This window comes from Anolis carolinensis, chromosome 2 (genome assembly GCF_035594765.1).
Source record: "Anolis carolinensis isolate JA03-04 chromosome 2, rAnoCar3.1.pri, whole genome shotgun sequence".
Classification (NCBI taxonomy): Eukaryota; Metazoa; Chordata; class Lepidosauria; order Squamata; family Dactyloidae; genus Anolis; species Anolis carolinensis.
The window spans coordinates 314,021-336,118 of NC_085842.1; the positions used below are offsets into that span (position 1 = coordinate 314,021).

At 42.2% G+C, this 22,098-nt stretch overlaps 2 protein-coding genes and 1 pseudogene across 3 annotated transcripts in view; all 3 read right to left on the reverse strand.

The window, feature by feature from the left end:
- Positions 1-22,098, reverse strand: part of LOC134296836 (zinc finger protein 43-like) — a 149,409-nt gene that overhangs the window by 47,394 nt on the left and 79,917 nt on the right. The window lies entirely within an intron of this gene.
- On the reverse strand, positions 1,994-18,601 carry LOC134296828 (zinc finger protein 91-like; annotated as a pseudogene).
- The window catches only part of LOC134296866 (zinc finger protein 24-like), a 115,775-nt gene continuing 112,399 nt past the window's right edge, over positions 18,723-22,098 (reverse strand). The window contains exon 2 of the mRNA XM_062972865.1: positions 18,723-19,988. Coding sequence (XP_062828935.1) covers positions 19,286-19,861 — 576 coding nt within the window. The 5' untranslated portion in view covers positions 19,862-19,988 and the 3' untranslated portion in view covers positions 18,723-19,285. The remainder of the gene's footprint in view (positions 19,989-22,098) is intronic.

Genomic DNA, 22,098 nt, shown 5'->3' on the forward strand with positions numbered 1-22,098 from the left:
ACCAAACAACAAGCATTATAACAACATAAGAACAACAACCACCATCAACCAGTAGCCGAGAACAGTGGGCATGTTCAGATCGAAGAGGGCGGGCAAGGGCTAGCGCAGGAACAGTTGCAAGGGCAGGGCGGGTAATACAGCGCTGCAAGGCCGGGCGATGAGTGAGGGCGAGGGGGCCTAGTCGACAAAGGAACCAGTTCATCAAAGGCACATTGAAACATCCACGTTTCAGGTCTTTAGGGAAGATGGGCAGGGTGGGCGCTCATCTGATCTCCCTGGGGAGAGAGTCCCAGAGCCGGGGGGCCACCACCAAGAAGGAAGGCCCTCCCTCCCCCTCGTCCCCACCAACCGTGCTTGAGAGGAGGCAGGAGCGAGAGAAGGGCCTTCCCAGCAGATCTTAAAGGCTCTGCAGGTTCACCGGGGAAGACGTGATCGCAAAGATAGGGTGGACCCGAACCATTGTTGGCAAGAGAAAAGAAGGCAAAGGAAGGGAAGAGGAGAGAAGAGAAAAAGGAAGAAAGGGCAACAGAAAAGAAGGCAGAGGAAGGGAAGAGGAGAGGAGAGAAAAAGGAAGGAAGGGCAAGAGAAAAGAAGGCAGAGGAAGGGAAGAGGAGAGAAGAGAAAAAGGAAGGAAGGGCAAGAGAAAAGAAGGCAGAGGAAGGGAAGAGGAGAGAAGACAAAAAGGAAGGAAGGGCAAGAGAAAAGAAGGCAAAGGAAGGGAAGAGGAGAGAAGAGAAAAAGGAAGGAAGGGCAAGAGAAAAGAAGACAAAGGAAGGGAAGGAAGGAAGGGGAAGAGAAAATAAGGCAAAGGAAAATATGGGAAGAGAAGAGAAAAAGGAAGGAAGGACAAGAGAAAAGAAGACAAAGGAAGGGAAGGTTAGAAGGCAGACCGTATTTTAGTTATTGCGAACCACTGGTGGTCCGTGGACCACTGGTTGGGAACCACTGTCCCAAAGGGAAGGGGCCAACTCTGGATCCCTCCCATAACAGCTATTTACAATACACAAGCTAACCACTCCTGACTGTGGAGGAAAACAGAGGATGTTTCTCTAGGGGCACGACGTTCACAAATTGGACATTTGCAACCAAGGTGGAAATGGAGCTGGAACCTAAGCCCAGAGGAACAACTGATGGAATTACATATGGTTTATTTCTTTTCAGGCGAGGTGACAAGACAATCATATTAAACTCTCTGAAGCAAGTGGTCGGACGTAGATGTTAAATAACAGGGGCAAAAGGATAGCACCCTGGGGAACTCCACAGCAAAGGCAGGAGCTCTCAGAGCTTTGGCCTGACCACTCCACCCTCTGTCTCCGGTCCCAGAGAAATGAATTGAACCATTGAAGAGCTAAACCTCGTACACCAGACATAGCCAATCGATGGATCAGCAAGTCATGGCCCACGGTGTCGAATGCAGCTGTAAGGTCCAAGAGTACCAATAGCGCTGATCCGCCCCGGTCTAATTGACGACGAATTTCGTCAGTAATAGCTACCAAGACAGTCTCTGTCCCATGACCTGAACGAAAGCCTGATTGGAAGGGGTCTAAGCCCACAGTCTCATCTAAGAATTGCTGTAGCTGTCCCGCCACTGTCAGTTCAATCACCTTGCTCAAAAACGGAAGGTTTGAAACTGGCTTTTTCTCTCTCTTAACAGAAGCCTTGTGGTTTGCTGTCCTTTTTGTGGTGTTTGTGCTTTTCCTTTGTCAGGAGTGGAGACCTTCTCCTCCTTAACTACCTGTTTTTGACCTTTTGCGTTCGCAGAACTTCTGCTTCTTCTGAGCTACCATTTAGAACCCCCTTATTCAGGTGCAGTCTTTCCCAACCTGCATCCTTATCAAAATATGCCACTTTTGAGTATCTTACTCTCCCTGGGCTGCTGTGAAACTTGAGCTTATATTTGTAGAATCCTAGAAATCTCAATCTGCGCCACTTTGGCTCACCTTTTGTTCTTTGACTAGCAGGTATGAGCACATTTGCAAACTGACCAAAAACCTTTACATACTTCAAATTTGGAGCTTTATTGTACATCTTTTTAAATGGAAAATCTTTGATACACTCATTCCACAAACGATTCACAATGAAATTACTCGTGTGCAGGGCTTCAGGCCAAATTCTAGAAGAACAACCTGAATCTTTCATCATGCAATTTTTCATCACCTGCAACACCTCCATTCTCTTTTCTGCACTTTTTCCTTGAGAAAATAAATGTATGCAAATCTGGTTAATCTTTCCACCAGCAACAATGCAAAACTAGACCCTCCTTCACTCTTATTAAATGGTCCAGCCAGGTGAACATGAACAATTTCAAACATTTCGTCTACTTTGATTTTGGATTTCTTTGAAAACTGAATTGGTTTAACCTTTACCTCTTTACAAACTGCACAATCTAGCAGATGGTCACATTTCTCACATTCAAAATCTATGCAAACATTTAGCATTTGATTCAGCACTTTGACATCAGTATGTCCCATTGCTCTGTGCAGATAATGAATGCATCTATCATGCACAATTTGTTTCTTTACATAATAAACCTCTGCACCATCTTTGCAAATTTGCAAATCATTTGAAACAATTTGTTTCTTTTAACTCCTTTTCACACAATTTTTCCTTTTTTTCAAAACAAAGCAATAAATTCCTTTAAAGACAACTTTATAATTTATTTATTTATTTATTTATATCCGGTATTTCTACCCCGCCCTTCTCCCCTGGGGGACTCAGTGCGGCTTACAAATTGGCAACACAGTGCCATCACATCAGCAATATAATACAAAAGGCATTAAAAACTAAAAACATTTAAAACATCATAATCACATTCTGTCAATGTTGCGACACTCAACCAATTGGTCTTAAGATCTGGAACACAAATTACATATTCCCAATTAACTCCCAAACAAGAAATATATGCAGTCCCACACTTATTGATGGTTCTCACAGTCCCATCTGCCAAAGTCACAGTTGTACCCGCTGTATCCTTCAGGTTCTTCCACATCTTTGGATCTATTACAATGTGATGAGTTGCTCCAGAGTCCAGGAACCACTTGTTCTCCCCTTGAACAGGATCACTGGCAGCCATGAAAGCATGGGCAGCAGATGTTGTTGATTTTGCACCTCCGCCTTTCCCACAAGAATATCTCCCTCTGAAAGGCCTCTTCTTGGCACCTGGACAATTCCTGGCGATATGGCCTCCTCGCCCACAGGAATAACATTCTTTGTTTTGACTCCATACACAGATGTCTCTTGGTTGTCACCATCACCATCTGGTTGGAAGTCCATCTCTTGCGCCCCTCCTGGACATACTCGGGCTGCTCTTGCTTCTGGGACTTCTCAAACTTTTGTTTGTCCAGCTCCTCGGGGACTTTACAACAACCCAAGTCCAGTGACAAATCCTGGACCCTCAAACTTTGGAACGACTGGATCAGATAGTCCCACTCATCTGATAGACTTGCCAGTAGTACAAAGCATTTCTGAGCCTCTGAAAATTCAACTCCACACACCTCTGCTTCAACAAAAAGCTGCTTCATCAAATCTAGGTGCCGCTTAACATCCTGGCTCTTCTTTAGCTTAGTATTGTACAGTCTCTTAGTTCATATCAGCTGTGAAATACAGGATTCCCTCTGATGCACCGCTTTAAGAGAATCCCACACTTCGTTAGCGGAAACTTTGTTTCTCACATGCACCAGCTGATTGGGTTGAAGGCACAATATGATTATGGCTTTAGCCTTCTTATCTCTGTCCTGATCAGCATCAGCACCAGTTGTAGTTTTCTCAAGCTAACCACTCATAGAATCATAGAATCATAGAATAGTAGAGTTGGAAGAGACCACATGGGCCATCTAGTCCAACCCCCTGCTAAGAAGCAGGAAATCGCATTCAAAGCACCCCCGACAGATGGCCATCCAGCCTCTGCTTAAAAGCCTCCAAGGAAGGCGCCTCCACCACAGCCCGGGGGAGAGAGTTCCACTGTCGAACAGCCCTTCTCACCGTGAGGAAGTTCTTCCTGATGTTCAGGTGGAATCTCCTTTCCTGTAGTTTGAAGCCATTGTTTCCTTGCGTCCTAGTCTGCAGGGCAGCAGAAAACAAGCTTGCTCCCTCCTCCCTATGACTTCCCTTCACGTATTTGTACATGGCTATCATGTCTCCTCTCAGCCTTCTCTTCTGCAGGCTAAACATGCCCAGCTCTTTAAGCCGCTCCTCATAGGGCTTGTTCTCCAGACCCTTAATCATTTTAGTCGCCCTCCTCTGGATGCTTTCCAGCTTGTCAACATCTCCCTTCAACTGTGGTGTCCAAAATTGGACACAGTATTCCAGGTGTGGTCTGACCAAGGCAGAATAGAGGGGAGCAGGACTTCCCTGGATCTAGACGCTATTCCCCTATTGATGCAGGACAGAATCCCATTGGCTTTCTTAGCAGCTGCATCACATTGTTGGCTCATGTTCCCCTTCCTCCCCACGAGGACTCCAAGGTCTTTTTCGCACACACTGCTGTCAAGCCAGGCATCGTCCCCCATTCTGTATCTTTGATTTCCATTTTTTCTGCCTAAGTGGAGTATCTTGCATTTGTCCCTGTTGAACTTCATTTTGTTAGTTTTGGGCCATCTCTCTAATCTGTTAAGATCGTTTTGAATTCTGCTCCTGTCTTCTGGAGTGTTAGCTATCCCTCCCAGTTTTGTGTCGTCTGCAAACTTGATGATCGTGCCTTCTAACCCTTCGTCTAAGTCGTTAATAAAGATGTTGAACAGAACCAGGCCCAGGACGGAGCCCTGCGGCACTCCACTTGTCACTTCTTTCCATGATGAAGACGACGCATTGGTGAGCACCCTTTGGGTTCGTTCGCTTAGCCAATTACAGATCCACCTAACCGTAGTTTTGTCTAGCCCACATTTTACTAGTTTGTTTGCCAGAAGGTCGTGGGGGACTTTGTCGAAGGCCTTACTGAAATCCAGGTAGGCTACATCCACAGCATTCCCTGTATCGACCCAACTCGTAACTCTATCGAAAAAAGAGATCAGATTAGTCTGGCATGACTTGTTTTTGGTAAATCCGTGTTGACTATTAGCAATGAGCGCATTTGTTTCTAAGTGTTCGCAGACCACTTCCTTAATGATCTTTTCCAGAATCTTGCCTGGTATCGATGTGAGGCTGACCGGACGGTAATTGTTTGGGTCGTTCTTTTTTCCCTTCTTGAAGATAGGGACCACATTCGCCCTCCTCCAATCTGCTGGGACTTCTCCCGTTCTCCAAGAACTCTCGAAGATAATTGCCAGTGGTTCTGAAATAACTTCCGCTAGTTCCTTCAGTACTCTTGGGTGTAGCTGATCTGGCCCTGGGGACTTGAATTCGTTTAGAGAGGCCAAGTGTTCCTGGACAACTTGTTTCCCTATTTGGGGTTGGATTTTCCCCAATCCTTCGTCCATTCCGTGTTGCTGAGGTTGAAGATGGCTTTCTTTTTCTGAGAAGACCGAGGCAAAGAAGGCATTAAGTAGTTCTGCCTTTTCCCTGTCCCCTGTCGCCATCACCCCATCTTCTCCTTGCAATGGCCCTAGCGCCTCCTTTTTCTTCCTTTTTCTACCAACGTAAGCAAAAAAGCCTTTTTTGTTGTTTTTTATGTCCCTGGCAAGCCTGAGCTCATTTTGCGCTTTAGCCTTGCGAACCTTTTCCCTACAAGTGTTGGCTATACATTTGAATTCTTCTTTGGTGATTTCTCCCCTTTTCCACTTCTTGTGCATGTCACTTTTGAGCTTTAGCTCAGTTAGAAGTTCTTTGGACATCCATTCTGGCTTCTTTGCACTTGTCTTATTTTTCTTCTTTGTTGGCACTGTTTGCATTTGCGCCTTGAGTATTTCACTTTTGAAAAACTCCCATCCATCCTTAACTCCCTTGTTTTTTAATATCGGTGTCCATGGAATGCCGCTCAGTAATTCCTTCATTTTTTGGAAGTCAGCTCTCTTAAAGTCCACAATGCGTGTTTGACTTGTCTTAGTTTCAGCATTCCTTTGTATTGCAAACTGCAGGAGTACATGGTCACTTGCCCCTAAGGATCCAACCACTTCAACTCCCGACTAAAGAGGAAAACAGAGGATGTTTCTGTAGGGAAACAACGTTCAAAACTGGACATTTGCAACCAAGGTGGAAATGGAGCTGGAAACTAAGACCAAAGGAACAACTGATGGAATTACATATGGTTTATTTCTTTTCAGGCGAGGTGACAAGACAATCATATTTAACGCTCTGAAGCAGTGGTCCTCAACCTGTGGGTCCCCAGGTGTTTTGGCCTACAACTCCCAGAAATCCCGGCCAGTTTACCAGCTATTAGGATTTATGGGAGTTGAAGGCCAAAACATCTGGGGACCCACAGGTTGAGAACCACTGCTCTGAAGGATTGTCACACACAGCTTGCTTTCTGCTGCTCCAGAGAACAGACCTCCAACTTACAGGTTCAAATAACAAGAACGGGGACTCCACCAAATCTGACGCAGAACTTCTCAAAGGGTCCTGTTTGAAATCAGACATTTACACACAGTGGCTGTTTTTTAGCCTGTATGTGTTCTCTGGTGCTGGTTAAGGGATGAAGTCCGAGTAAAACATTTTCCACATTCATGGCATTTGTTTTTTTTTTACATTTTTATTGGATTTTACATGCATAATTCATAATTCATAACAACACTACTTCCCTTTTTTAACATCTGCCAATATTTTTTCCCTCCCTACCACCCACACCCTCCCTCCTCAACCACAGTATGTTTATATTAATCTTGCAGATCCAGCCACAGGTAAAGTCTTTGTATTTTTTCTTTAATGTAATCGTTGGCTCCTCCATTTTTCACCCAGTTGAAGTAGTCTTTCCATCTGTTTGTAATGTCCTTTTGTTTATTCATTCTTGTTACTTGGTTAGTCATAATTCCTGTAATATCTAACAATACTTGATCATACATATAATCATTCCAATTATTTAACGTCCATTTCGATTTGTCTCTCCATCCTCTAGCAATCACAGCATGTGCTGCTCTTATTGTTACTTTCAATAACTCTTGGCACTCAGTTTTTATACTTGGATGATCCAGCACTCCCCAAAGTAACAAATCATTATTAATTTGTATTGTTATCTGTAATAAGTCCTGGATTTTCCCTTGTATCATTAGCCAATTTTTTTTTAATTCAGAACACTCCCACCACATATGTGAATAAGTGCCCTTTCCTTTATTACAATGCCAGCACTTTGAATTCGTCCCTTTTATCATATAAGACAGTTGTTCCGGAGTTCTATACCATCTTAATACCATCTTTTTTTCTAATTCATTATATTTTTCTGTTTTTATTTTATTTATGTTCCTAATTATTTCATCTACTTCTTGTGTGCTTAATATTTTAACCCCATTCCATTTGTTACGTATTGCTCGGATCATAAATTCCTTATCTTCTACCATTAAATTGTATATTTTTGCCACTGTTCCTTTACTTGTTTTTTCTCTTGCATTTAGCAATTTATCTACCTTCAGTTCTTCAGTGGGCTGTGCACCCTCTTTTTTTACTTTTTCCCAGATCCCTCTTAATTTTAACCAATATTCTTTCCCCCCGTTTTCCAAAAGGTTTAGCCAGTTAATTATCCCTCCATCTTGTTTCCACATATCTTTTACCCTCCTTAATCCTTTTTCTTCTAAGGTATTTACCAACCTTTCAGGGAGTCCCATGCTCTTAATTGGGGTCTTTCCAGAAATTTTATTTGCCCATAGTTTTTGCCATTTTTGCCAACATTCAAACTCAATCTTTCTTGGACCTATTAGTTTTTCTTTTATTTCTTTAATATCTCTAGTATATAGCCCATATTTTCCCCGCCCTTCATTTATTTCGTTCTCTACTTTCATCCATTTATCTTCTCCCTTTAAACTTATTTCTAGTAAAGATCTTAGTTGGAAGGCCTCTGTACAGAACTGAGGGTGACAGGGAATGGAATCCTTTTGATCCCACCGCTGCCACCAAAATTTGTACAGAACTGAGGGTGACAGGAATGGAATCCCTTTTGAATCCCTCCGCTTGCCACCAATATGTACAGAGGTGAGGTGCCTGACAGGAATGTGTGACAGAGATGGAATCTTTTTGATCCCCCCCCCCCACACACACACAGATACCACCACTTAATAAAGATGTTTTATGAGAGATAATGTTAATTATTTGTTTGATTATCTTCTTCGCTGCCACCAATGGAAGAGACGTCAGGCAGATGGCACTGGTTCTTTTAAGCTGTTTCTATTTGTTTTACTCCAGATGTTGTTGTTGCTTAACTTAATATAAGAGTATGACAGAGGCTTGATTTGAATAAAATCAAAACAAGTTTATTGCAGGTACAGAGCTTGATGGTTTCATATAACTTGTTAAAGGCACTTTGCTTAATGGTTACAAACGGATATGAGGTGGTCAAACTTTCAAAATATTTCTTTCTCTGGATTACACTAAACCCTGATCCTCCTGGATCCCCTGGGATTAATTTTCCCTAATCCACAGGCTCTATAAATGACCCTAGACAAGTCACCTAACTTGCCTAGTCTGGTCCAACTTAGATCTGACTCAAATCCTTCTATTTGAGCCAACCTGATTCTCCTCACAAGAATCAGATCCTCCACTGTGACTAGAAATCACAGACTGCCTGGGTCTCCAAAACATTCCCCCTTTTCCTTTCCAAACGGCGGTTGGCTCCGCCCCTGTTGCTATGGTAACCTGCCTTAAGATGGCTACCTTCCCCCATACATCATCAACTCAAATACTCACCATTTTAAACTTAGCCAAACCTGACTGTTCAAACAAAATCAAATACACATGTCATCTATAAACAAAATATAATTATACACTTCTTCACAGCCTCATAATAGTTTTGTAGATTTGGAAGTCCCCATCCAAGTAATCTTCTTGGGGTATATTGAATCTTTTTCATTATTCTGTTTCTCTTTTTTCCATATATCCATTCTCTCAAGGTATTATCCCATTCTTTTATTTGTCTATAGTCTATTTTTATTGATAGGGTTTGGAACAGGTAAAGTAATTTGTGTATTATGCACTTTTTTAGTGCTAATATTTTTCGTGGGATACTTAATTGTTTATCTCCCCAGGCTTTTAATTTTTCCTGGATTTTTTCCATATTGTCCCATAATTGGCTACTTTTAACTTAATTATTTCTTTTGTAATGGTTATACCTAAATATTTTATTTTATTTCTTATTATTTTTATGTCTCCCATTTTTGTCTGCAGCTCCTTCTGCTCCTTTTTCCCCATATTGTATATCATCATTTCTGATTTGCTCATATTCACTTTCAATCCTGAATACCTTTCAAAATCTTTTAATATTATTTGTATTTCATGAATAGCTTCTGCTGGGTTTTCCATTATCGTCCGCATAAAGATTTATCTTCACCTCTTCGTTCCTAATTTGATATCCCTTTATCCTGCCGTTGTTTCTTATTCTATCTGCTAGAGGTTCCATTGCTAATGCAAATAGGAGCGGAGACAGAGGACAACCTTGTTTTACACCTCTTTCTGTTTTGAAATATTTTGTTAAGCCTTCATTTACTCTTATTCTTGCTCTTGAATTACTATATAACTCTTTTACTATTTTAATAAATGAAATGTCAAATCCGTAATTACCCATTAGTTGTAACAGATATTTGTGGTTTAGTGAATCAAAGGCTTTATAAATGTCTAACTTTAATAGTGCAAACTTTCTTTTTTTGTTATGATTTAATGTAGCAGCTCTTGAATATTTTATTTAAAGACCCTAATAATCCCTTACCTAGATGACCCTTACTCAAAAATCTTGTTTTTCCATGAAAGTGTTGACAGGACATGTTCTGCCTGACATTTGCTCTTTGCTCACAATATAAGGTCATGCAAACTGCAGTAATGATTTGGCTGCCCGGATGAGTTACGTGGGATGAACTATGAACATGTCACCTGAGGATAGTGCATACGTGGAGCAAACTATGGACACTTCACCTGATGTGATGAGTAATGAGTTATATAAGTTACAAGGCAACTACGCATGTCCAAAAGGATTGTAATAGTCAGCAAATTCCATTGTCAGTTAGCTTTCTGCGCATGCTCTGTGAAATTGTATAAATTGGAAAGCCACTACAGGCAAGGTGTGGCATTGCGTTTTCTGGGCATTAGCTAACATTGTCACCTGCTCTTGGCCAAAAGTAAACTATCTTGAAGACAACTTCTGCTGTCAGTCTGCTTTCTTCATCCGCGTCCAAACGAAATTCCACAACAATTAAGGATGTTTAATACATTTCTTATAGGGTGCACAATATTCCTGCCTTTTATAAAACCATATTGATCTTCCTTTACTATTTTGGATATAATCTCTTCTATTCTATTTACTAATATTTTCGTGAATATTTTATAATCCTGATTTAGGAGCCTAATGGGTCTGTATGAATTGGGATCTTCTGGATCTTTCCCACTTTTTCTTACTGTTATTATCTCTGATTCTCTCCATGTGTCAGGGATTTTCCCTCCCTTCATTATGTTATTAAATAGAATCTTCAATTCTGGAATTATTATTTCTTTCATTTCTTTGTAAAATTCTGCAGTGTATCCATCCCCTCCTGGAGATTTTCTATTTTTCAGTGTGTCGATAACCTGTTCTATTTCTTGATACGATATTTCTGTTCCTAGTTTCCTATTGTCTTCTCTATCTATTATTTTCTGTATTTTTTCGTCAAATTCTCCATGTATTTGTTTTTTATACAATTCCTGATAGAAGTCTACAAATGTCTCCCTTATTTCCTCGGTCGAGTTTACTTTTAAAAAAAAGTAAACATTCATGGCATTTGTAAGGCTTCTCTCCTGTGTGGCTTCTTTTGTGCCTCACCAAGTCTGAACTGGAAGCAAAACATTTCCCACACTCCTGGCATTGGTATGGCTTCTCTCCTGTGTGGAGTCTTTTGTGTTTCACCAAGGTTGAACTGTCAGCAAAACATTTCCTACACTCCTGGCATTGGTATGGCTTCTCTCCTGTGTGGAGTCTTTTGTGTCTCACCAATTGTGAACTGTAAGCAAAACATTTCCCACACTCCTGGCATTGGTATGGCTTCTCTCCTGTGTGGAGTCTTTTGTGTCTCACCAATTGTGAACTGTAAGCAAAACATTTCCCACACTCTTGGCATTGGTATGGCTTCTCTCCTGTGTGGAGTCTTTTGTGTTTCACCAAGGTTGAACTGTCAGCAAAACATTTCCTACACTCCTGGCATTGGTATGGCTTCTCTCCTGTGTGGAGTCTTTTGTGTTTCACCAAGGTTGAACTGTCAGCAAAACATTTCCTACACTCCTGGCATTGGTATGGCTTCTCTCCTGTGTGGAGTCTTTTGTGTTTCACCAAGTTTGAACTGTAAGCAAAACATTTCCCACACTCCTGGCATTGGTGTGGCTTCTCTCCTGTGTGGAGTCTTTTGTGTTTCACCAAGGTTGAACTGTCAGCAAAACATTTCCCACACTCCTGACATTGGTATGGCTTCTCTCCTGTGTGGAGTATTTTGTGGCTCACCAAGGCTGAACTTTCAGCAAAACATTTCCCACACTCCTGGCATTGGTTTGGCTTCTCTCCTGTGTGGAGTATTTTGTGGCTCACCAAGGCTGAACTTTCAGTAAAACATTTCCCACACTCCTGGCATTGGTTTGGCTTCTCTCCTGTGTGGAGTCTTTTGTGGCTCACCAAGGTTGAACTGGAAGCAAAACATTTCCCACACTCCTGACATTGGTATGGCTTCTCTCCTGTGTGGAGTATTTTGTGGCTCACCAAGGCTGAACTTTCAGCAAAACATTTCCCACACTCCTGGCATTGGTATGGCTTCTCTCCTGTGTGGAGTATTTTGTGGCTCACCAAGGCTGAACTTTCAGCAAAACATTTCCCACACTCCTGGCATTCGTTTGGCTTCTCTCCTGTGTGGAGTATTTTGTGGCTCACCAAGGTTGAACTGGAAGCAAAACATTTCCCACACTCCTGGCATTGGTTTGGCTTCTCTCCTGTGTGGAGTCTTTTGTGGCTCACCAAGTTTGAACTGTCAGCAAAACATTTCCCACACTCCTGGCATTGGTGTGGCTTCTCTCCTGTGTGGAGTCTTTTGTGTTTCACCAAGGTTGAACTGTCAGCAAAACATTTCCCACACTCCTGACATTGGTATGGCTTCTCTCCTGTGTGGAGTATTTTGTGGCTCACCAAGGCTGAACTTTCAGCAAAACATTTCCCACACTCCTGGCATTGGTATGGCTTCTCTCCTGTGTGGAGTCTTTTGTGGCTCACCAAGTTTGAACTGTCAGCAAAACATTTCCCACACGCCTGGCATTGGTATGGCTTCTCTCCTGTGTGGAGTCTTTTGTGGCTCACCAAGGCTGAACTGTCAGCAAAACGTTTCCCACACTCCTGGCATTGGTATGGCTTCTCTCCTGTGTGGAGTCTTTAGTGCTTCACCAATGCTGAACTGGAAGCAAAACACTTCCCGCACTCTTGGCATCTGTATGGTTCTTGACCTGTGTGAAATTTTTTGTGTTTCACCACACATTTTGCAGATACTTTCCCTTTAAGATGGCTTTTCCCAACTTCGAGTGTCTTGTGAAGCACAAGTGCCATATTTTGGATAAAACACTGCCCACATACACTGCATTTGTCAGGCCTTTCTTTGGCAGAACCTCCATCTTCTCTGTGGGCTTGCTGGTATCGATGAAGGCACACGTTGTGTCCCAAATGCTTCCTGTATTTGGTGCATACATGGCTCTTCTCCCCGTTATCTACTGTGAAGAAGAACATAAACAATCATTCCTCAGTGTGAGTCATAAAGACTCAAAGGATGTGGGATAAGAAGTGGATTGAAATGATCCTCAAAACAACACAGACATGGAGGAAAAGGAGATATACACGTTGTCCTTTCCCCTCCCCTTGTTCAGTGAAGATGGACCCTGGTTGTCTGCCTGGAGCCTCTAAGAGAGAGATGAGTAACATACGCTCCAGAGGCTCCCTGTTGCTCAGCCCAGCCCGGTTTTTTATTCCGTCTCCTTCTCTCTGGGGAATGGATGCCTTTTCCCTTCACATCCAAATGCTTGCCTTTTTCTCTAGCTTTAGACTTTACCAACTACCACCCATTTCACCATCCTTCCCTCCTTTTTCTTTCTCTCCCCCAATCCCAGTTCTCTCTTCCCATACTCCCTTAAGGTTGGATTTTTCCTCTCCAACGTAGAAGATCCCATACCTAATTTCAGAGTAGAGCAGAGTCTCGATTATCCAACATAAACTGGCTGGCAGAACATTGGATAAGTGAAAATGTTGGATAACAAGGAGGGATTAAGGAAAAGCCTATCAAAAGTCAAATTACATTATGATTTTAGAAATTAAGCACCAAAACATCATGTTTTACAACAAATTGACATAAAAAGCAGTTCAATACACGGTACACGGTAACATTATGGAGAAATCACTGTATTTACTAATTTAGCACCAAAACATCGCAATGTATTGAAAGCATTGACTACAAAAGTGTTTACTATTAAAATTGACTATAAATATAGAATTGCATAAACTAACATTGTTCGAAGTTAAATCCGTAAAAAGTTAAGTCTTGTGAAGATTTTTTTTTAAATCTGTGATCCTTGCCTGCTTTTCTGACAACTGCTGTTTCTCCGCTGCCAAGTCTCACCATCTTTGCAGCATCATTTTGTCAATCCCTGTCGCTTCTTGTTGTTGCTCGATGTGTGTCATTGCGGTTTCTAGAACCCTAACTCTATCCTTGTGCAACATTCTGAGAGGCTCGACAGTTGATGCCTGATCATCAGTTTTTGTCGCCATCGTTACTGATAAGAGCAACAATTTCCTCATCCGTTATTTCATACTGATCGTCTTCGTTCATCCAACTTCCAACTTCTTACGAAGACGCATTCTCACACCCAGGGACACTCCGTACTAAGGGTAGAATGCTTTCTTCGGTTTCATCTGGGCTTTTCCTTCCCATAATCTCATCCTTACCTTCGCCTAACAACTTCTTCCAAGACCTGGCAATTGTTGGACCCCAACCACAGTCCATGCCCTTGCAACCCAAGAAGCAACTTCCTTTACACGGATGCGTTTCCATTTTTCAATCCTGTCTTGCCCTTATTCTATTTCTTCTATCATTGTAGACAATAGCTTCCTGTGATAGTTCCTTTTTAGGCGTTTCCAAAATGCCGAGATCCATTGGTTGTCATATGGCGGTTACATTATGTGGAAGAAACATCGCCTTCATGTCCCCTCTTGAAGCTCCTCTGCATCAGGGGATGTCGGGGCATTAACTAGCAACAAAACCGCATTTCTGGGCAGGTCATTTTCTTTTAAAAATTTATCCATGGAAGGAACAAATTCCTTAGGGCTGGACTGTAGCACAGCTGGTAAATCACCAGCAGTAATAAGATCTACCAACCGAAAGGTGGCCAGTTCGAAGCCCGGTTGGGGGTGAGCGCTCGACCTCAAGCCCAGCTCACTGTTTACCTAAGCAGTTCGAAAACAGTCTATGAGCTGTAAGTAGAGAAATTAGGTACCATACATTGCGAGGGAGGTATTTTGCGACATCATAAACATCAAGACCAGAAATGTGGTGACAAAGAGGAAGTTGGAAGGAGGAAGTTCTGATAGCTCTCCCTCATAGAGAATGAAGCAACAGCACCCCTGTGACTGAATCTGAGCCCAACATCAGCCTCCAAGGCACCAAAAAACTGGACTTCAAGACAACATACCTCCTTCTGTTTGTCTTATTCTTTTCTGTCCTGTCTCCAAACGGCATTGAATGTTTGCCTTGTATGTGTACTGTGATCCGCCCTGAGTCCCCTCGAGGAGATGGGGCGGAATATAAATAAAGTGTAATCATCATCATCATCATCTTTGAAAATTTCACTGGTCAGCAACACACTTTTTTGATTGTACTATTTTACAGGAAGAGCGTTTTTTGAAACTGTTTTAAAGGCTCTGGGATTTTTGGGCTTCCCAATCATTGCAAGGTCCATTTTGTGGTTTGCGGTAGCATTGCTGCACGCTAAAATTGTCAGCCTATCTTTGCTGTGCTTTTAGCCAGGGGCTGCTGCTTCAGTTCTGGCTGCAAGACTCCTACCGGGTAACACTTTGCAACTGAGGCCGGTCTTGTCACAATTCAACATCTGATCGCCCGTTAGGTTTTCAGTTTCAATAAATTCTTGAATTTTTTTTTTCATGAATGCCTCCATTTCTTGATAATTTGATGACAGCTTCTCACCACAAACACTTAGCTGACGGATTCCATAACGTTTCTTCCACTTGTCGAGCCAGCCAATGCTTGCTGTAAAATCTGGATCCCCTTCATTACATTCCTTTCGAAAACGCAACACCTTTTGCTGTAAAATAGGCCCTGAGATAGGCACACCTTTGTCTCTGGACTGCGTAAACCAAACATACAAAGCTTCACTAACGTTTTCAGTTACACTTTATCATCGTTTTCCTCTCTTTTAGCGCACCTTCCGTAACTTTGGGGGAACTCCATTCTTCCATCTCTGATCGATTCCAGTTTCAGAATAGGCTGAAGGAATCCCTCCCACTTGTCTCCTGATTGACAGTTGGGATGTATCTATTTGTTCTCTCGGTTTCTTTCTCTCATTCTGATTGGTTTTGTAGAATGGTGCATGCTTTTGCTTCAGATTTCTGACTTATATCTCAGTGTGTACTGTGTGTATTAAGACCTCTCTCTGTTTGTGTGTCAGGAGAGATGTAGGGCTTGGAGTTTTTCCCTCTCTTTTAATCCCAAGAAGAGATGGAAATAGAGAGCAGCTCAGACTCAGTCCTTTACTATTTAGAAAGGGAGGTTTTTTTTTGTAAATAAACCTTTTGTAATTTTAAAGACTGGACTCTGCATCTTTGTTTCTGAAGTTCTTGATTTTTTACAGATCACTTCCTTGCTCTGTTCGTTGTGAGCTGAATGCTCAACTATCAGTTTCCTGATGGTATTTATAGGTTCTCTGCTTTTTGGAGGGTAGTCTTCCCTTACAAAATCCTGAGACTTCTTGGAAATATCATTCTGTCGACTGTCCCTTTGTTCAGCTCTGATTCCAATACCTGTCTAATTCTGCACACCTTTTACAGGGGAGCTGCAACTTCTTCACATATGAGAATTTAGGAAAGTGGCTGCGGATAATTTGGGATTTTCTAACATTTAGGATGAAATAAATATACAGAGTGTTTCAAAAAGATGCACTCAATTGGAAAGAGCTAGATTTCTGCAGATGTGAAACTACCATGAGTGACACTCTTACCACTTGAAGGAGAGGGGCAGAGTTTGACGGCTGCTCTATGCCTCTCCCTGTGCACAAAAACCTCAAGCCCCAATCATTCACAAGCACAGAACATAGAGCACATGATATTAAATGTCACCATCTTGCAAATGAATGAGGCTGGGGGCTGTTTGTGTGCTGGGAGAGGCAGCGTAGAGAGAGAGAGCTGAGCCTTCAGACACGCAAAGACTAGCCTGCCTGGTTGGGAGGAAAAACAAGGTTGAATACCACACCAATCATAAGGTGTATAGCCGCCTATGCGTATCTGATGCTACGGGAAGTTTGTTTTTTTTCATGATCCGTTCTCCGGCCCCTCTCTCCAGCCAATCTGCTCCCTCCCTCTATTTTCTTCTCACACAAACACTCAGAGAGATTGAGAGAGAGAGAGAGAGAGAGAGAGAGAGAGAGAGAGAGAGAGACTGACTTTGATTTGACTCCAGTTATGGAAATCTTCCCACTTGAGTCTGAATTGGTGCTTATTATTATTATTATTATTATTATTATTATTACTCTTATGTCATATATTTCTAACACAAGCCCTGCCTTGCGGACCCTCAGTGACTGTGACGATTTAGGCTAATACTGCCTTTTGAAACAGAAATCCCCATCAGTGAGGGAGCCTTACCGAGAGAGTCCACAATCCCATTCATCTCCTCCATGACCTGCTTGTGCAAGGCTTTCTGGTCCGGATTCAGGAGAACCCACTCCTCCAGGGAGAAATCCACAGCCACGTCCTCAAAGGCGATTGGGCCCTGGCGGAAGAAGAAAAGATTCCCTTCTCACGTGAGAGATATCAAGAAAAATGATGTCAAGAAATAATTTAAAGTAAACTTACATTCCTGCTGGTTGCTTGAAAGGGAAAGGGCGAAGGCCTCCATGCCACAAAGGTAAGCTTTGTAGAGACGACGGGTTGGTCACAGTCAGAACCATTTCTTAATTGATATATAGAATCAGAAATGGAATCAGGGTATGTTCCCCATTTTATTGTGATGCCCACAACTGGACACAGTGTAATTTCAGGTGAGGTCTCCCCAAAGCAGAAAGAAGGTCGCCATGACTTCCCTGAATCTAGACACAATATTCCTTGGGATGCAGCCCAAAATCCCATTGTCTTTTCAGCTGCTGCATCACATTGTTGGCTCATGTTCCACTTGCAGTCCTCTAACACTCCAAGATCCCATCATATGAATGATTGTCAAGTCAGGTGTTGCCCCTCCTGTACCTGTGCATGGCATTTTTCTCCTGCCTAAGTGTACTTCTCTACATATATTCTTGTTGACATTAATTGGGTTAGTTTTGGCCCAGCTCTCTAACATGTTCAGGCCATTTTGAATTGTGATCCTATCTTCTAGACTGTCAGCTATGCTTGCTAATTTTTTGTCATCTGAAAATAAGATACGCATGTTGAGCAGTACTGGGCCCACTTCACCCGTTGTCACTCAAACCATTACAAATCCACTGAACAGGAGTATTATCCAGCCCACTTTTTACTAGTTGTTTATAAAACCAGGAGAGGCCTTTCCAAAGGTCTTACTGAAAGCAAGATGTGCTACACCCACTGCATTTCCTTCATCTACAAAGCTTGGAACTCTACTGAAAAACAGATTAGTCTGGCATGACTTGTTTTGGAGAAACCCATCTTGCCCTTCAGTGATTACAGCATTTTTTCTAAGTGATTCCAGATGGCCTTCTTCATGATCTGCTACTTATGCTTATGCTGTTTAGTCGTTTACATTCTTTGGTGATCCTCCCCTTTCCATTTCATGTACATGTCCCTTTTAAATCTTAGCTCCGTTGAAAGTTCTTTGAACATCCATTCTGGTTTCTTTAGTTTTCTCTTCATTTTTTCCCCTCCTTGTAATTGTGCCTTCAGTATTTCACTTCTAAGGAAACGCCTTAAATCTTGTCTGTTTAAACAGATATTTGGCCATTAATCCTGGAACCAAAGGCACCCCGGCAGGCCCAGTCCTCCTCTCCCAGGAATCCTCCTGCTTACCTGACTCAGTCCCACTCCATCGCAAAGGGGGAGAAACGGCTGAGGATTCGGCAACAGCATCATTCCAGACCCTGGAGAGAGAGCAAGGGGTGGAAAGCTGGTCACAGAAACAGGCCTCAGAGGTGACCATTGCAGTCCTATAAAGAAACCAATGAGGAAACGACCCTAAGAACACAGGCGCATTCAACAGCCCAAGAAGATCTACAATGTGAGGGTTTAGGACTTTATCTCACAAGCAGTGCTGTGAATATGTTGGAATGAAACTAGTACTGGGCTTGGTAGTTCAATTGACTAAAGTGATTCTTTGCTGTTTGTCTTCCAGCTCAGTTTCAGGGCTCAGCTCAGCTTAGGGTCCCACCTGGGAAGATACTGAAGGGCTACCTAAAATAACCCAATGCCTACATATAAGAAAAACAACAACAACAAAACAACAACAATAATTTTATTTCTTATTTGCCTCTCCTTGCAGTTTGTGGCGGGTTACAACACAATTTTAAAAATACGAACATTGCCAAAATTCAACAAAGATGCATATTAGGGCTCTGACTTTGGCTCAAAACTTCCCCCGTTGTAATGGTCACATGGTTTTAATTGTTTTAATTTGATTTGGATACCAGATTTTATTTTTCTTTTATGTTTGGGTTTTTTTTTTGCATGTTGTATTATATGTGGCATTTAATTCTGCCATTGTGTAAGACTGCTCTGGGTCCCCCTTGGGGAGAAGATCAGTATATAAATTAAATAATAAATAAATATTTCTATAAAAGATCCACATTAAAACTACATTTCTATAAAATACTTATCAAAGTACATAGGTACATAAGTTTAAGATATATACCAATCTCAATGACCCAAAATGTTCACCTTCTGAAGCTCAAACTGTGTAAATTCCCCAAAGCGGGATTTCCACTGGCACAAAACCCCAAAACTCCCAGAAGAGTTCCTTCTCACCCGGCAAGGCGGCAGCCCCGTCTCCTTCCCGCTTCAGCTCCTTCTGCCTGAGACTCTGGGTGGTGTCTGGTGGAGATTCCTCTGGTGCAGGGACTTCCATGGAGTTATTATTATGGGCCTGGAAGAGCACATCGGTCCCATCTTGGAAGAAAGGCAGGATGTACGTTCAACCTGTCCATCAGTCCCCAGGTTAGTGAAACCCAGAGGGAATGCTCTCACCTGTCCTTCCTGCTCCTTGTCCTCGGCCCGACTCAGGAGGAAGCCTTCCGCCAGGGCCACCGCCTGGGAACAGGTCTCTGCCCCACACTCTCGGACCCAGCTCCCCATCTCTGGGGGCAGGATGCTCAGGAACTGCTCCAGGGTCACCAGGTCCAGCACCTCGGCCTTGGTGTGCTGCTCTGGCTTCAGCCACTGGCGGCACAGATCGTGGAGACGACTGCAAACCCCTCTGGGTCCTTCACCCTCTTGGTAGGAGGACTGCCTGAAGCGCTGGCGCTGTGTGTCCGAGCTGTCAAGGTCCACACTCAGGGACTCATGTCTGGTTCTTTCCCAGGATTCCCCACTGCCCCCAGGTCCTGCTTCAGGCCCACGTGAGTTGGGTCTCTCCATGTTGGAACCACTCTGGTGAAGAACCCAACCGTATCCAAGATGTTTTTCCTCCTCTTCTTTCTTTCAAGGGAAGGAAATCCCTCCACAGGCTCTACTCCAAAATTCTCAGCCCAAAATCACATTTCCTCTGTGAAAGAAAGGCAGAAAGGTTGTGGGACCAGGCTTTTGAGCAATAGTAGCAGCAGAAATGACAACTACAGTAGAGTCTCACTTATCCAAGCCTCGCTTATCCAAGCTTCTGGATAATCCAAGCCATTTTTGTAGTCAATGTTTTCAATATATCGTGATATTTTGGTGCTAAATTCGTAAATACAGTAGTTACAACATAACATTACTACTTTTTCTGTCAAATTTGTTGTATAACATGATATTTTGGTGCTTAATTTGTAAAATCCTAACCTTATTTGATGTTTAATAGGCTTTTCCTTAATCCCTCCTTATTATCTAAGATATTCGCTCATCCAAGCTTCTGCTGGCCCATTTAGCTTGGATAAGTGAGACTCTATATGATCCAAGGTATAATGACAGACCCGGTTTGGACTTGAAATGCGCCTTGAATGTTTATTTATATGTATATTTATGGAGGTTTGAATGTAATTTAATTTAAATGGAATTTTGAAATGTGACTGTAATTGTTTGATATATGTGTTTTATATTGTAAGCTGCCCTGAGTCCCCTTGATGGGTGAGACATGGAAACTATTCTAGAGTACAAAATCCCATTAAGACCAGAACTTTTTCTACTGGGAAACATCAAGAAAGACTCTTTCTTTATATAACAACAGAAGCAAGAACTGAATACGCAAAACTATGGAAACAACAAGACATGCCAACACCAGAAAACTGGATGACAAAAGGTTTCGAAGTGGCCAAAAAGGACAAACTAACTTCAGCTGCACAACAAACAAATATACAGAAACTTCCAAGAAGAATGGAAGCCCTTCACTGAATTCACAAAGCAAAGGAAGATGGCCACAGCAGGATCTGTTGACTAAAGTAATATTAATAGTATAGTTACATTTTGTACTATTTCTGAACTCTTTATTCAAGAGACTTTGAATCATTGACCTATCAGCACTCTTTGATTAGAACACAATCTTGTTAATTAGATATTTTAGAGCGACACATATATACAAACACATATTTGTGTAGTGTTTAAAGAAGAAAAGATAACCATGTAACATAGAGAGAGAGCAACTGCAATGAATCACTCTGACCAGGAGGTCATGAGGTCGAGGCCCGCTCGGAGCCTATGTTTGTCTTGTCTTTGTTCTATGTTAAAGGCTTTGAATGTTTGCCTATATGTGTCATGTGATCCGCCCTGAGTCCCCTTCGGGGTGAGAAAGAAGGGCGGAATAGAAATGCTGTAAATAAATAAATAAATAAATAAATTGATATTTCGGATCTTTATGGCAGTCGTTATGATGAGATGAAATACATGCAAAGAACTGGAAAAGGAGGCGGGAAGGAGGCTGGATAGCGTGGGAAGGCCTGAGTCCTGAGGAGAAGAGGGCGTTTGTTTCTGTCTCAGAGGACATTTGGATCTTCCAGAACTTGAGGCCATGTTTATAATCCTAGGCCTTGGGTGAAAGAGAGGGATGTGAAGCCATAACAAAGAGCAGGCCTCTCTTCCCTCTCCCTCGGTGGCACAGAAGACATTGATATCGTTCTTTTGTTAATAGCTTAAACTATACCTCATTAGTTATACATCAGACCCATAATATTAAATATTCAAAACAATCCTACCTTTCCTTTTGGCACCCACGGTGATTTCCACCCTTAAAGATGAGGTAAAGATTACCTTTCAAGCTGAGGTAAAGATTACCTTTAAAGCTGAGGTAAAGATTACCTTTAAAGCTGAGGTAAAGATTATCTTTAAAGCTGAGGAAAAGATTACCTTTAAAGCTGAGGTAAAGATTACCTTTAAAGCTGAGGAAAAGATTACCTTTCAAGCTGAGGAAAAGATTACCTTCAAGCTGAGGTAAAGATTACCTTTAAAGTTGAGGAAAGGATTACCTTTAAAGCTGAGGTAAAGATTACCTTCAAAGCTGAGGTAAAGATTACCTTTAAAGCTGAGGTAAAGATTACCTTCAAAGCTGAGGTAAAGATTACCTTCAAAGCTGAGGTAAAGATTACCTTCAAAGCTGAGGTAAAGATTACCTTCAAAGCTGAGGTAAAGATTACCTTTCAAGATGAGGTAAGGATTACCTTTCAAGCTGATGTAAAGATTACTTTTCA